We start from the raw sequence: 15000 nt of genomic DNA, 5'->3' as shown, positions 1-15000 counted from the left end.
CTCTCGTTGCCCCTCGCGACTACCATGTTTGTCCAGAGCGCACCGCAGAGTAGGTCGCAAATCATGCTCATCACCTCATCACTGACGGCTCTTGATGTGTGTGTCTCGATGGTCGCGATGGTAGAAGGCGGTGCGTCCATCAGCTGTGTTGATGGTTTTTCTCATTTCTCATACAATCCGGACATAGCAGCCAGTTGCTGTACCACCGGGGTTGCTGTGTGTGAGATCGTGTTATGCAGAAAGAGACGCAGCAACACTACTCGGTGCCGGTCTCTGGAAATGGGATCGTCAAATGCTCCGTGTGCATACCTTGTTTATGTGTCACGCTCGTAATGCCCTCTACGGAGGTAGAGTAAGGGTTGCTTGCGAGGCAGTAAAGGGAAAAAGAGGCAGCTTGGCAGTGCTTCTTATGCGCCTTCCATCAACAACTGACTGATGAATGTAACTGTGAATGAATGAATATCGCCAGTCGTCTTCAACGCACGTCTTCTGCAGATGCGGTGCGTGTGTTACGTTATCATGAAGCCAGGCAATGGGCAGGGCAACAGAGGAGATTTTTCCTCTAGTTTTTCATTCAACTGCACGTACACAAGCGCTTACCAGCAAAACAAACCCGCTGCTGTTCAGTGAAATCACCGCACGGGTTTTGTTGGATAACAGAAAAAAAGCGTGTGCGAAACGTGTGCCGGTGATGTGTCGTGAAAAGCATATCAATTCTAGCCCTGTACCGATGTGTGCTCGGTGTGAACCGGCAACAAATGTACCATAAACTGCGTGCAGGGTCTTCCGTGAGAAATGATGCACTGGTTATGAGTGCCCGGATGAACCAAATCCAATAGTTTAAACTACGATTAAGATTCAGATCTCTAGAGATCGAGATAAAAGCAGGATTGTGTGATCCAGAATTATAAAGAAACTAAACTTATACGGTGATATTGCAGAGTGGGCTGCAAAGACGATGCGGTTAGGTAAGAAACCTTACTGTGGTTTACCTCGCCGAAAAGAACGTTTAATGTGCCGCATAAAAGCGAAGATGTACTGCTTCTCAGGTAACCTGCGTCATCAGCCACTTTTTCGGGGTTTGACTTGGGATATGGAAACTCCTTGGAAAAACACGTGGACCTTTTTCCTTCAAACAACGGCATCGTGCACCATCGCTGCGTATGTGTGTATGCTTAGCTTTTCATTAGTATTTTCTCGCCGAACCCGCGGTGAACGGTGGCGGCGGTAGGGTGGGCTGATGCCGGAAAATTAATTGTATTTGTTTTTCAACCTTTTTTCGTTCGTCGCTCACACTTCGTTTTTCATCTTTCTCGTTTCTCGCAGGTTCGTACGGCTAGGTTACAGGAGAAGGGAAGCGATGCTGCAGCTGACGCAATAACGGTGAACATAGTTGTGTTCCAGTTACAGCGTTGTTTTCTTCCAAATCTTTCTCCACTCACAACCACCTTAATGGTAAGATCGATCTGATCGCGGACGTTGATTCTTCGATGTACACACGTACACCTGGTGCACTAGGAATTCTTGGCGTTGGTGTTGGAAGGAAGTAGCATTGGAATGGAGCATTAAAGATATATCCACAAACTCGGCACCGTTCAATCATTCAGATCAAATATGCAGCTACTTTTGCTTATCTGGAGCGAGGAGCGCATTCGAGATCGCTCACTTCCGCCATTGTTCTTTGGCTTGATATTGATCTTCTGAATCGATTCTCTATACGTCAGACTCGCTCACCACATGTGATGATGATGGGTCTGGCTATGCCCCCCACCGCCAGAAGGTGCGGTACCGGAAGAAATTCCTGGCTTGTTGGCTCGTACCACAGCCAATCGGCCCCACACATTGGCAAACGTAGACATCATTGGGTTCAGATTGATTAGTTTCGAACTAAACCCATGGCCTGTGGAAAGGAAGGGAAGGGAATTGCTCGTGCCTGATGAACCAACTCGGGTTGAAATAGTTCCCTTGATGCCGTTTTGTAGATGCAGTGCACGACCACTTTGTGGTTTGTGGAGCGCCAAACAACGGGAAATAGAGACTGAGAAGAGAGAGAGAGAGGAAACTGGATGCATAATTTATCAACATGTTGTAGCATTGCGTTTTATGTTTGGTTGAAATATATCATACACTCCTCTTTTTTTTTTATTCATTTTATGGCCACCGGTCAACAACTGACCAGAGAACAACTTTTCCTTTGCTGGAGAACCAATATTTTCCTATTTTTTGTCTTATTTATTATTTACGACTCGTACGGGAGTTTCCGGAATTTTCCACTCTTTCTATTGCCATCGGTCATTAATGAATCAGCAGTGAGTTGTACAGCGGAATTGATCAACGCGATAACAGCAGCATCTGAGACGATAACATAACTAATGTTTTGAAACAACCTTCGGTGGCAACGAAAAAGGTCCTCGCCAATCGTGCATTGAACCGTGCGAGTTGCTCAATTCTCGAACAATCCCGTTAGATTACTCAATGCTGGTTCATTGATTGCGCATCATTATCTCTCGCGCCGGCATCCCATCCCATGGGAGACCGTTCCTTCCTGCGGGTTTCTTCAAAACAGTCTTATCAGTGACCTTGTTTCACGATTCCACGATTTTTTGCAACAATTTCATTAAAATGTCGCGCATGCTGCTGTAATGTAACTAGCACAAAAAATGCAACATTTGTCTTGTAAGACACTATAACGTCTTTTAATGGAGTAGAGACTGCACTAAAAACTGCTTGTTTATAGTGTTCGAAGCATAATATTTCGACTTATTAAACTCAACAGAATGCGGCGACATGGAGGGCGAAAGAGTGCGTCCAAAAGACGCACTCCTCAAAGACACGGAACTCTCGTGACCCTGGCGCCAGCAACAGGAGCGTATTCACACGGCCGGGGGAGAAGCAAACTATAAGCCGGCCAAACCAAAAACAATAGGAAACAGCGAAGAAAAGGAGGAGGGCGACCCACAGTGTGTAGAGGAAAGAGTCGAAACCGAAAGCGTCCACCAACACACGGAGGAAAGCTCTCCCATAATGACTCGCAGTTCTCTCTCTCTCTGCCTCTCTATTTATGTTGTACGCAATCTCCACGACGATGGTGGAGAGAGTTTTTTTTCTGCGTCTCCATCGTGTTGTGCCCTTTTCTTTTTGGTCCGTCCCCCCTTACGACCAACCGAACCGGCGGCTTCGAACGCCAAACGCCAACCACCCCATTCCATCGACGAAGACGAGGACCACGACAGCGACCACGACGTCGACGACGACGATGCTCCGGCGCGTAAGATCGTGGAGTGAATGTTGGATCGATCGCCAGGAAAAAAGCGCCGCTCGCCTCAGTTCTCGCTGAGCTTTCGCGGCGAACGGCGGCACAAATCGCGGCTTAGGTTCCGGTGCATGCACCACGTTTTTGGGGGCAGGCGCGAGTGTTACGTGACCTGCATGCCGTACGGCAGTGCGTTACAAGTGTATATCGAAAGGGCTTCAACGAGCGCTACTAATGTGAGATTTATGTTGCTGCATTGTAAAAATGGCGATTTGTGTGTGACCAGCGACCAAAACCGACGTTGTGGTGTAAATCACTTAGTTCTCATTGTGTGTCTTATTAATGACGAGTTGACGCCGGCCAGAACACCGTAAATGGTCCCGGAAATGAATCGAAAACCAATCATGAAATTGCGTTCCATGATAATAACGCTAAAGGCAGCACTCGGTGCTGCCGCTGCTGCTGCTGGCCTTGAAGAGTGTTTCCAGATGCGTTATCGTGACCGATCGTGGAGAGGGGCTGGCTAGTGTTATTGTGTTGTGTTGGCAACAATCATTTGTCGGTACGGGGAGTGGAAGAGAGACAGGTTGCTATTACAGCAGTGAACGATTTAATGTTGGCCTTCTCCAGGGGCACCCGGGAAATTGCTGGTCAGAAACAGGTTCAATAAGGCACTTGCAGTGGTGCTGCTCCAATTTGTAAGGTGAAGATGAGGTGCCTTCGTGGCCGTGGTGTTCGATTTGGACTTTCAACTGGAGCTGCAATACCTTTGGTAGATCCACCGCAAATGACATTTATGAGCCTACCAGCATGGCCTTGATCAGTTTCCGTGGTGCACCAGTGTTCCGGAAGCTCGTGTGTTCCCGATACCCGATTTTTAGCCCCCAGAGTCGGCCGCCTTTCATAGCGGTAATGAGGCCTAGGCCACGTGTACCACAACAAACCAGAAGGAGGTCACCACCGTTCATCCAACCACCAGCACCGGAAGGTTGCAAATCAAAGAAGAATGAACTCATAAACCAACCGGTACCGGTACCTACTCTGGCCACTTCTGATGGACTAGACACGATAAGCGATGTGATCTGCTCGCGGCATCCAGACGTTTACGCATTTAATAACACTTAAAGAATGCCGGCCGGATATCACTGCCTGGCCATCATCATCGCTAACTGTTCCGTCATCCTTTCGCATGGACAATCGCATGGTATCTGTTTGTCGGTCAACGTCACAGCTGAGTGCTGACCACCAAGGTGAAAACTAGCCAGGTCGGCAAACGAAGAATTGAAACGCTCCTAAAAGGGCATCGTTTTCTCAAGAAGCCCCGCTGGCAAATGCGTTAAAGATCATCAAGTAATCCCTCCTGCGAGGCACGAGTTTTGTGTGCATGTGATGTGAGCATGAAAGTCAGCCAGGATTAACCCGAATTCGTGACGGAGTCAATACTTCATCACCAGTCGACCGAAACACGCGGAACCCATTTCCCTTTGCGTTGCGCCAAATTTGCCCCCAAAATTAGCGTTCAAATACGCGAAACGATCGGCAATAGATCAACAGTGCCCAGTCGTTATAATGTCCACTATTTCTTGCGCTCCTCGTAAGTCCACAAACCTAGGTCGACCGGCCGGCCGGCCAGTCGACCGCTCGTCCGTCTAGAGAAAGTGTTGACAACTTGATTTAGCTTCCCATTCAGCTGGGATTGTTGATGGATGCTGCGTCTTTCAGACGAATTTCGGCCAGTCCCTGTGTCAAGGAAGGGGCAATTGCGAAAATTAGTAAATAGATGATGCGTACATGACGCCGGTGGCACAACGGCAGCAACAGAAACAGCAGAGTGACCATCTGGCTGAGAGACGAACGTGTGCGCCATCTAGTGTTTACCTTTGTGCTTGATCCCTCAGCGGTGGACACGATCGACAGAGAGGGTCATGGGGATAGGTAACACAGCAGCGTCGCTGGTTTCGACCACGAAAGCAATGAGTAAACATTGAGACCGCGCACCATTCGCATTCGTAACGCCACGCGAACGCCAAGGTTTTCGGGCATTATTTGTTTGCATAACATTAGCTTCTCACCCCTCGTTCACGATCGGTAATGATGTTCGGACCTTTCGGCCACGGGGCCAACGAGAAGGAGAGGAACCGTACTTCCGGTTCGCGAAAACCATGGATCTCGCACGCTCGGTCGGTTCATCTTCTTCGATTTAGAGTTTAGCGGAAATGGCCGTTGTCTTCGGGGGAAACAAATCCGTTCCCTCGGTTTGGACGTAATGTTTCATAGTTTGCAAACCCTCGCGAAGGGTACTATTTAGCGAAAGCTTTCTACTAATAAATCACCTTTCAACGGTGGTTTCCACGGCCCGCTTCCAGGATTTTTACATCATCATCCTCCGGAATCCGGATACTGTCTGGTGGAAATCGGTTTTCGAACGTCGTCCTATACAGTGCAACAGTGGGTTGTGTCAGGAGCTGCTTATCTTATCAGCAGAACGATGCTGCGATGGTAGCTACTCCATAAAACACTGCAATACGATCCAATTGATTTTCGTTTTAAATTTATTTCTCTCCATCCGGAAGTGGAAACAGCGCGTGTTGTTGTGTATGTGAGCGTTTGTATGTGCGCGCCGCGAAGTGAAACAATAACCCGCGTATAATCAGTCAGTGTGCAACCGGTACGTGAGCGGAGGAGCTCCATACATATGGAGGGGTCCGCGTAAAAAGGCTCATCTCTGCTGCTCAGTGGAGTGCAGTGGCAGCAGCAGCAGCATCGTTGGGATATTATCTCGGCAAACATCTGAAAACCAAGTTTTCACGGCCATCAGCATATAGAAACGGTCCCCTACTCCGTGTTGAACAGGATGAGCGTCAACGATCCGACCGATTTTAGCTTTAAGTCTAGCAAGCTCGTCATCCTGAAGGACTTGAAGGCGAAGCTGAAGGGTTACCTATTCACCGTACGTAAAGTGTTTCATTTTTCTATTTTTAATCCATCTCCCTAGCATAAATCTCCATCGGGTCGACACTTTGTCAAAATGAACGTGTGGTGCGGTAACTGCCATCATAGCAACCGTGGCCGACACGATGGTTGCTTCGATTGTGTTTTTATGACTTTCGGATGATATTTTCGCGTGGTGCCAGAACGTCACACGCCGCCACCACTCCAAGAGAACCGAGAATGAGCGATGTGGCAAGACAATTAACTTCCACCGATGATCGAGGGTTGTGTTTCTGCGGGGTGCGATTACGGCGAGATATCATTTCGCACGATCGTATGCAGCGGTGTGCTAATTTAAGCTGCGAAATCTAGCATTGCTGGGCAGAAAAGCGTCTTTTGGCTATTCTACTCTCTTCCGTTAGCCTTGTGCGTTTGTGTTTTTCGAGAAATTGGAGGTGAAAATCGTGCATTCACCTTCTCGAACCTCATCCTCGCCATGATGAAAAAGCAAAAAGAATTTCGCTTCGCTTATTTCGCGAGCGGGATCGCAGAAACGGTAAATGCTACCTTCCTTCCTTCCTTCCTTTTGATTCTTCGTGCGATTCTTGATCTCTTGTGCACAACTGTTGGATCGGAAACGGTAGCAATGCTGCCACTCGAATACTTTTCCCGATCAGTTCGATCATGTTATGACGCCATCGATTGTTGGCAGCGTCACGATATAGAATAAGCTGTACCAAAAAAAAAAAATAAGCCAGCATAAGCTACCTGCCAATGGACTAGACGGAAGAAGGAAAACTAGAAAGAGTGTACGGCCTGCCCCTTGCAATAGTGGAACCGTTACACGTCTTCATTAATGTTTCGATTGACCATTCTGCCCCGGAGAGTACGTAAAAGAACCCAAATATAATCGATAATCCACCAAAGTTTCGCCCCGTACCGTGGGTTTTTATTCATGCCAGGCAAAGAAGTTTATTGGGGAAAAGGTAATAAAAAAGTTGGGCACGATTATGATGAGGTCAGACGCGATTAGCTAAGTTGCCTCAAGCGTACACTGCACGTCTTCCCCTTTGCTTAATGTGTAATCGATGTAGTAGTTTGGAAGCTTTCGATAATGCAATGCTATGTGTTATGCATGGGAGCAGTGACGTTGGAACCACGTTAGCTTCTCACGATCGATCCATTCATTCGCCAGCAGCGCGTTTTCATCGACCGAGCAGGCCACAAACAACAAATGTCAGCTGTTAGTCATGGCAACTGCTGGCCTGCGTTACTACGCTCGCCCAATGAATGCACAAACCGAGGGACCATGGCTTACTCCGTTACGGAGCTAATGTGGGGCGCGTGCTCAGAAACATCCTTCGGGTGCAGGAGGAACGGGCACGTAGCAACCGATGATTGGATTGGGCACATCACCTTGGAGCCACTGACTGCCACTGGTTCATGAGCGAGAGCTCTCAAGAAAAACCCCGACTCCCCTAAAACGGCTGATCTGTTCTCGTTTCCTGCTTAATGCGGCCAGGCCAATGATCGATTCCTTTTGCACGAAAATGGGCGGAACGGGGTTAAAATTCATTCACATCACTGCGTACCAGCGAGCGAAAGCCAAGACCGACCTCCCGGCGCAAATTTTATTGTGTCTTTCCCAGATTCCCACCAAAGTCCACATCAACGGGGTATCAACAGAACCGGGACTTTTCCTCCGCGGCATAATTGGACCAAATTGGCAAGCACAGCCGCTCGGCTCTCGACGGTGTGAAAGGTTAATCGATTGCTTTCGCGAGAGGCCGCGTCTGCGGGCTTCCTTCGCTGCTCTGGAACGGTAGTTTCGGTGATTTGACGCCCTTTTTCGCTTTGCAAAATGAGCCGCTAACAAGAGGTCGGCCACTGCCACAGCCTCTGGGAGTTGTGGGAGATGAACCACCAATCTCCGGCAGGGAATCTCGCCCGGCCACTAAACGGTGCGCTGGTCCGCGTCCGCCTTCCTAATTATCGTGTTCATAATTTATACATCTGGGCGGGAGGCTGACTTAACCCCATCGGTCGAACACTACAATCTGAGCCACCCACACGCGGTCTTGCCAGACACAGCAGGCAGCAGGGTGAGCGGGAGTGAGGTGGCTCACTGGAAGGAAGAGGAGAAATGCTGGAAACTATGTACCCGATCGCGTAGACGAAATCACTTTCACCCCGAAAAGACGTGTCGTCGTGCCTCCGACGGGCTGACGGTGATCATGATGATGTCGATGTCGAGAAGAAGGTGGTGCAGGAGGAGCAGGGGGTGGCTTTAGTCCCGCCGTGGTGGCACAGCCCTTCCGATGTGCAGATCTTCAATGGCGGCGAGGAGGGAAGAGGGAGGAGGGTACATAGAGAAGGGTCCTTTCTCTTTCAGCATAGTTTTAGCCACAACAACACAAGTCCCTAGCCAAATGGTGGCCGCCGTTTCATTCTTTGTTTCTACGCGAGAGGGAGAGGTAGGCGGAGGGGGTGGTTAGGGCGATGTGATATAAGCCGCGATTCGTCATAGATCTGTTGAACGCGGAACCGGTTAGCCCAAGATTGTAACGATGATGGAGCATTGGTGGCCTGGCTGGCTTGGTTGGCTACAGCTGGCCTAACTGACTCCGATCCCATCGATGGACGTGTGATAGTGTTACTAATTCTGTATTGTGCGTGGACAACGGACTGGTTTTGTGGTAGAGACAGCAGGAGGTTTAATGAAATTTTTACAACAAACTGTAATCATTTGTACTGCAAATGAACTGTCGCCACATTATCAGAGCTTGCTTTCCTCCTGCCACGTGCGTGTCCTCGTAATACTAAGATCTATTTCGCACCAGCCAACCAGTTAATGCTGCTTCCTGGCCCAAGGGGGGGGGGAGGGGAGGAGCATACTTTGTAACTGTGCGCTGAGTAACTTCCCGATCCCGCGAGAGCGAGAGCTACAGCACAGCACGTACTCCAAAGTCAATTTAAACGCCAATGGCGTTGCCGCAGTGTCGTCCTATATACAGCGTTGGGACCGGAGAACGCCACACCACCATCACCGGCGGATCATCGGAAGGTTGGTGTCCTATGCGGCACCGCGTGAGTGGTGAACCCTTATATGGTTCGCGCTGCCCCATATGATATCGATAAAATATATGATAATTGGATTGTCGCAGCCGTTTAGGCGAGGAGAGAAAGGCCGCCCTTCCCAGGGTTTGTCGTAACGACGAGATACCGTATGAGTTTTTGGGTTCGAATTACAAATTCCTTTGCTCACCTTCTGCTCCCCTCCAAAGGGAAAAGGTTTGGTATGCCACCAGGGGTCAGTCACACCCGGTGGCGGTCCTTTTTTATCCCTGTCCTTTGGCCCCTTTTCAAAGCCCCCTTGGAATCCCGAAAAGCTGGCGAGAGACTCACATCAACGTACCAACGAACCGATTCCGCCTCGCGATAAGCCCATTGCTACCACGTGTTATCGCGTTTTGCAGAATGCAGGTCCCAGAGCCAAACCAGAGCCATACCAGAGCCTTCTTCCTGGGGGGCCACAGTGAGCGCAACATTAGTATGGATGGGCGCGATAGAAATGTATCCATTTTGATGAGTTGATTATCGCGCAGTCTGTAGAGCACTCTCTCTAGAGGACGCGGCATCGCCATCGCTCATCTTCTTGGGTGAAAATCTAATTAGAACTTGTACCTCAAGTGGCGCACGTCCCCGGGGAGCTTCTTCTCTCAAGTGGCGATCGTTGATGAATACACAAAATGGCGGCCCAGCATGAAAACCGTCCAGCCCCAGCCATCCCATCGCTCAAGCGGAGGCGCAACTCGACACCTACGCACTCCCGAGACTTCCTCCCCACGGTTTACCTCTCGGATATCTGCGGGAATCGCAAAAATCGAAAGTGACAACCCGCGTAACGCCTCTCCCTTCGTGGCCATCCAAGCAACCCTCCCTCTCGATTCGTTCGCGTCTCCTGGCGGCTATTTGTTGCGCGTTAATCAATTAACTGAAATCCGATGCCGTGCTACTATGATGTCGCTGTTGGCTGCTTGGATGCTGCTGCTGCTGCTGCTGCTTGGTTGGTCTCTTGCTGTGCCTACTACTAGCTGCGATTCCGTGCGTCCGTGTGTTGCAAGCAAAGCTAATTTGCGCCATGTGCCAGCGGGCCACCAGGCCACCAAGCGCGTTATTAGTGGTCCACCGAGTGCGGAGCGCGGTGGTTTAGTTCCATGTGATTAGAGTGCAGGCAGCTCGCCACAGGAAGCACATTCCTCCTCCTCCTCCTCCTCCTCCTCCTGCTCTTGCTGGTGCTTCTCGTTGGTTTTGAACACGCAATCTCGCTCCCGGCGCACCGGGCTTATCGGTCGTCGGCAGACAGCCTCCTGGACATGCAAACCCACACGCGCTCGCCCGTTTGGCTTGTCATGAATTTATGACATCCGATATGTATATATGCGCACGGCCCTTTCACCTCGACCACCCGACGGTTCTAGGGCCCAGTGGCGATGGGGTGAAGGAGAAGGTACGAGCCTTATTTCATCTTATTTTGTTGAGCTCCCCGAAAGGTCACAATCGATGTACGCGTGGAAGACAATGGGCCGGTTGACGGATCGATATGCATTTCCATTTCACCGATGATGATGGTTAGCGTGTGGAATGTGTTATTAGAATTCTTCTGGGAGTGTTCTGGTCTGGCCCCCCTGGCAACCCGATTCTTGGCGTGTTGAAATCGTCGCCATGCTATGCCGTTATCAGCCTACTATCGTTGATTGTGCATGGAGGGGCACACACCGCAGCCAAACACCACACTATCAAGCCACTCAGGAGAGCGCCTGTGACAGTTCACTTTCGTATGCGGATCGGATTGGTGCGCGTATCACGAACAGCGAGTGTATAGTGTTGGTGTTCTTGAGACCGTTCCCAAAGTGTGTCTTATCACTCGAGCGCTTTCCGTCTTAGATTCGCCTAATGGCCTTAGTAAACCTCTTCCCTTCCACTGTCCATTGTTTCAAAGTGATCAATTACGTTTGTCGCGTCATTTTGAAGTACCTCTGTCAGTGCTTAAAGTGAACTCGATACCATAAACCACAGAGTCCTACCCACGCAACATATGTGACTGCTTCGATCGATAGCAACCGATCGATTCACACTTCTAGTAGGCGCCCAGTGCTTGTGGCTATACAGAGAGCGAGAGATACAGCGAAACGCTTTCAGGAAACGCGTGTCTGACTTGTTCGTTTGTTGTTGTCCGCATCGGCCGCATAGTTCCTTCAGATATGGCGTGTTCTAGTGCAATTTGCACATAATCTCAATTGGCCAACATTATTGCGCCGAGGGATAAAGGGTGCGGCACTGATTCCTTCTCGGTCGGCGAAGCGCAGCGCGGTTATTTGTCGAACAGAAAATGAAAGCAAAGCACTATTGGCCTGTGGTGGCCCGATTCGACCAGCCATTCCTCCCCCGGCAGCATACGTACCTACAAGCAAATCAAACAAGATTGCTCCTCCGGTGTTGATTACACGTACCAACGCCACCCAGTACACCCCTTTGGCGAGGTTTTCATTGAGCTCGAGCATGGATTCGTATGCGTGCGATGACAGCGAATGTTGACGGTGTGGTAGGCTTGAGATAAGATAAAATGGTTCGATAAAGACGTGAGTCGGAGCCGGAGATGGCAGAGGAAGTAGCTGCTCTCACGTGGTGGTGGACGTCCGTAATTGGAATCTCGTTTCGCTCGCTGCAATCCTCGCTTCACTTTCCTCGCACACTTTGCTTTGGAAAGGAGGAAGACATAGCGTCGGCCACGGCTTGGGAGGATCCCCCGTGGGAGGGTGGAGGTGTATTGTTTGAATAATTTAATTATTGTCTCCATTGTGAATGTGTGCCGCTGGTCGCTGATGCAAATCCTTGGTGTGCGCGCGTATATTCCGAAGGTACAAACTCTGGAAATGGAACGAGCTTTCCATTGCGCAACCTCCTTGACACCCACCCACCAAATGCAGCACACAAGCGCACACACACTGGCCCATCGCCACATTCAAATACGAATCAAGGTGCCGTTGGCCGTGAATGGTGTTGCTGCGATGGTGGCAATGGCCAGAAATGGCGTTCGAGGGCAAGGACCGGGTTTTTATTCAGTTTCATTCACTCCGTGCGCGCCTTAACATCGTCGGCATCGTCTCGGTCGCGACATGGCGATCCTCACGACCCTCCCCCGCGTCTGGTTTCGTTCGAAAATAAAACAAAACTGCAAACGAAGAAGCGGCCACCAGCAGCACGCGGGAGGTGTAAGCCATATCCTCCACCTTCGCAAACGCGTGTCGGTATGCGCGGCGGGGATCATCCATCGCGTGCAAGCTCGAGCGACCGACCGACCACCTTCCTAATATGTCTTCCTGTTACATATCATTTCGGATTCAAATCACGAACTCTTCGAATCCTTCTCGATAAGCGGCAGTGTGATGTGTGATGGTGGATGGTGGTGGGTGTTGCGATCGCTAAACGGACGCTTCTGGGGGGGGAGGCAGTGCCACTGTGAAATCAATTATCTCACTCACTGAAGCGTGTCGCTGTTCCTACAAGGTGCATTCGGACATTCCGATTGAATTAAACGCCGCTTAACGCGCCTTATCATTGCGCCAAGTATCTCGCGAATTGCTTTCGCTCAGCCGCCTACTCGGTTCGCTTGATGCAACTCAATCATCGACCTGTTGACAGATGAACAGAGCATAACCGCATTGAGCAACAAAACGCGAGATTACGTCACATTCAAGTGGGCCGAAGCGACCAAAGTGGCTGCTAATCGATCGCTATTTTGTTTTGAAACTCAAGCCGAGCGTGGAGAGCAACCATTGACTTCGTTTCCTCAATTTGGCCGTTGAAAGGGGCGAATTTGCGCGTTAAATTATGATTTATCATCCGGCCGGCCAATAGTGGCCAACGGTGAGAGGCTTTCCTGGAGCGCAGAGAAAAGGAAAACCATCGGAACCATTGTGCCCTGTGTGGTGGTGGACCCGCTACCGCGTGTATCCGTGTGCTAGCCAAATCAAACCCTAATCTTGCCCTGAAATGAATACTTTCACTTTCATGCTATCGATATTAGCCATGCCGCGCTGGTCGTGGGTCAAAGCGATGCTGCACACACGCAGATGGTTGGAGATTATCGGTGGAACATTAGTCTCAATGCGCAGTAGCCCACAGTAGGCTTTATTACCGGGGGGCAACCAGGGCCAACCATGACCAGCACGTTCGATGGTGACGTGTGATGTGATGGTGGTGAATTCATCTCGTTAAGTAACATTTCGGCTCCCGGTCTCATTTCCTTTCTACCTAAAATCCCTTTTAAATTATTTTTTGGGAAATGGAACGTGCGTGGTTGCAGAGCCCCCATTCGAAATCTGGTTTTGTGTAGGATTTAGTGGTATTTTAGAGCAACGAAGCGCCCACCTTCAGTGAGATCATTAGCAGCCACCAGCTCAGCACTCGGCCATAAACACGGACTAACTGGTTCAGAATGTGTTGGAAATTTCTCAATTTGTCGCTAGCTTTGTAACGAGCCACACTTCCGGTCACTAAAACGTGGCTACATCGTCGTTGCACGATTAATAATACATTTTCTGTTGCGGCCTAGCATGGAGCTTCATATTTGGAATCACTGATATGGTAAACCTATGACGCATTAGCTTCGCTTTTCCCTTCAAGGACCAGACCTCTCTCGGGAGGCTCCACTAGTGCTCTAGTGCCCTTCTTCAGCTCATTTATTCCTAATATGATGCCGCCAGAGTCTATCATTAACTGGCTGAAGACGCCAGGTAATGAGCGTTATACAATTGTCCAACTAGCTTCTACGTAATGAGGCTCGCGGAACGATTAAAAATCGAAGAAAAGGAAGAAGAAGGCCGCCAACATGCGTTCCCACCGCTATCGCGGGACTGACATCTTCTAATGAGACATAATTTCATATGTTTGTGGGACCGGGGGGAGAGCTCGTACTCTAGACCACGCGTGTACTATTGCGCGCGCTCTTCCGGCTTTGTGGAAAGTGAAACCAGCGTACACCACCACCTGCGGGCAGTGTCCAGCCGCGAATCTCGTTGGACTCTAACTGGACAGAGATGCATTGAGACACGAAGTCGCTCTTATTAGTTACCGATGGGACTCCAATCGTACACCATCTGGAGTGTGCGAAGCACCGTTCGCCCCATTAACCGAACTCAATCATCGCGCAATTGGCTCATTTTATGGACACCGCGGACACTCATACGTGTCCGGGTTCACCGGTGATTTAGTGTCGATATAAATAGTTTCAACAACCTGATCTGCCGCCAGATACCTGATTCTTGTGTGTGCGCTCTCTCTCTCTCTCTCTCTGGGTCATTCAAAAACCACGCTTTCTTCCTGCCGCCAACGTTCACAATTAGACGCAAGCAGCAGCGCAACATTATAATAAATACAGCGGCGTAGACCAACAGTAACGTGAAGTAACGGAACGGGGTATTTTCGGACCCGGAACGAACCCGAAAACTCGAGCGAACGCGCCTCAAAGAGCATGGCACTGGATGTAACGGAGTACAACGGCAACCGCTATAGAAGGCGACGACGAAGCCGCATGTTCAGCACCTGTGTCAGTGCCGTGGTCGAACAGGTAACGGAATCTTCGCAACCGATCGCATCCGCGACCAAAGGCGGCGCATTCCAGATTAACTGCGATCTCATTGCCCTTCCTGCTCGCTGCTCGGCGTGTGTCCCAGCGCTTTTTCGGTGGTTTTCTTCTGCTTCTGTACGAAGTGAAAGAGACACGACGATGCCCGATTACTTCTCACGCTAGT

The 15000-nt window shown here is 49.9% G+C and overlaps 1 protein-coding gene across 4 annotated transcripts in view; it reads left to right on the top strand.

Annotated features, from left to right (window-relative positions):
* The window catches only part of LOC126578161 (serine/threonine-protein kinase N), a 48405-nt gene that overhangs the window by 8483 nt on the left and 24922 nt on the right, over positions 1-15000 (top strand). For 2 of the 4 annotated variants that reach the window (XM_050240469.1, XM_050240467.1), the window contains exons 1-2: positions 11053-11097; positions 14593-14816. The exons of 1 other annotated variant lie outside the window; for it this stretch is intronic. In XM_050240469.1, coding sequence (XP_050096426.1) covers positions 14721-14816 — 96 coding nt within the window. In that variant the 5' untranslated portion in view covers positions 11053-11097; positions 14593-14720. Of the gene's footprint in view, positions 1-3355; positions 3490-5826; positions 6204-11052; positions 11098-14592; positions 14817-15000 lie in introns of those variants that run through there. One more of the 4 variants, XM_050240466.1, reaches the window with a different exon arrangement.

This window comes from Anopheles aquasalis, chromosome 3, assembly GCF_943734665.1.
Source record: "Anopheles aquasalis chromosome 3, idAnoAquaMG_Q_19, whole genome shotgun sequence".
Taxonomy (NCBI): domain Eukaryota; kingdom Metazoa; phylum Arthropoda; class Insecta; order Diptera; family Culicidae; genus Anopheles; species Anopheles aquasalis.
Note: the sequence above shows the minus strand (reverse complement) of the source record. Positions and strands in the feature narration are given on the sequence as shown.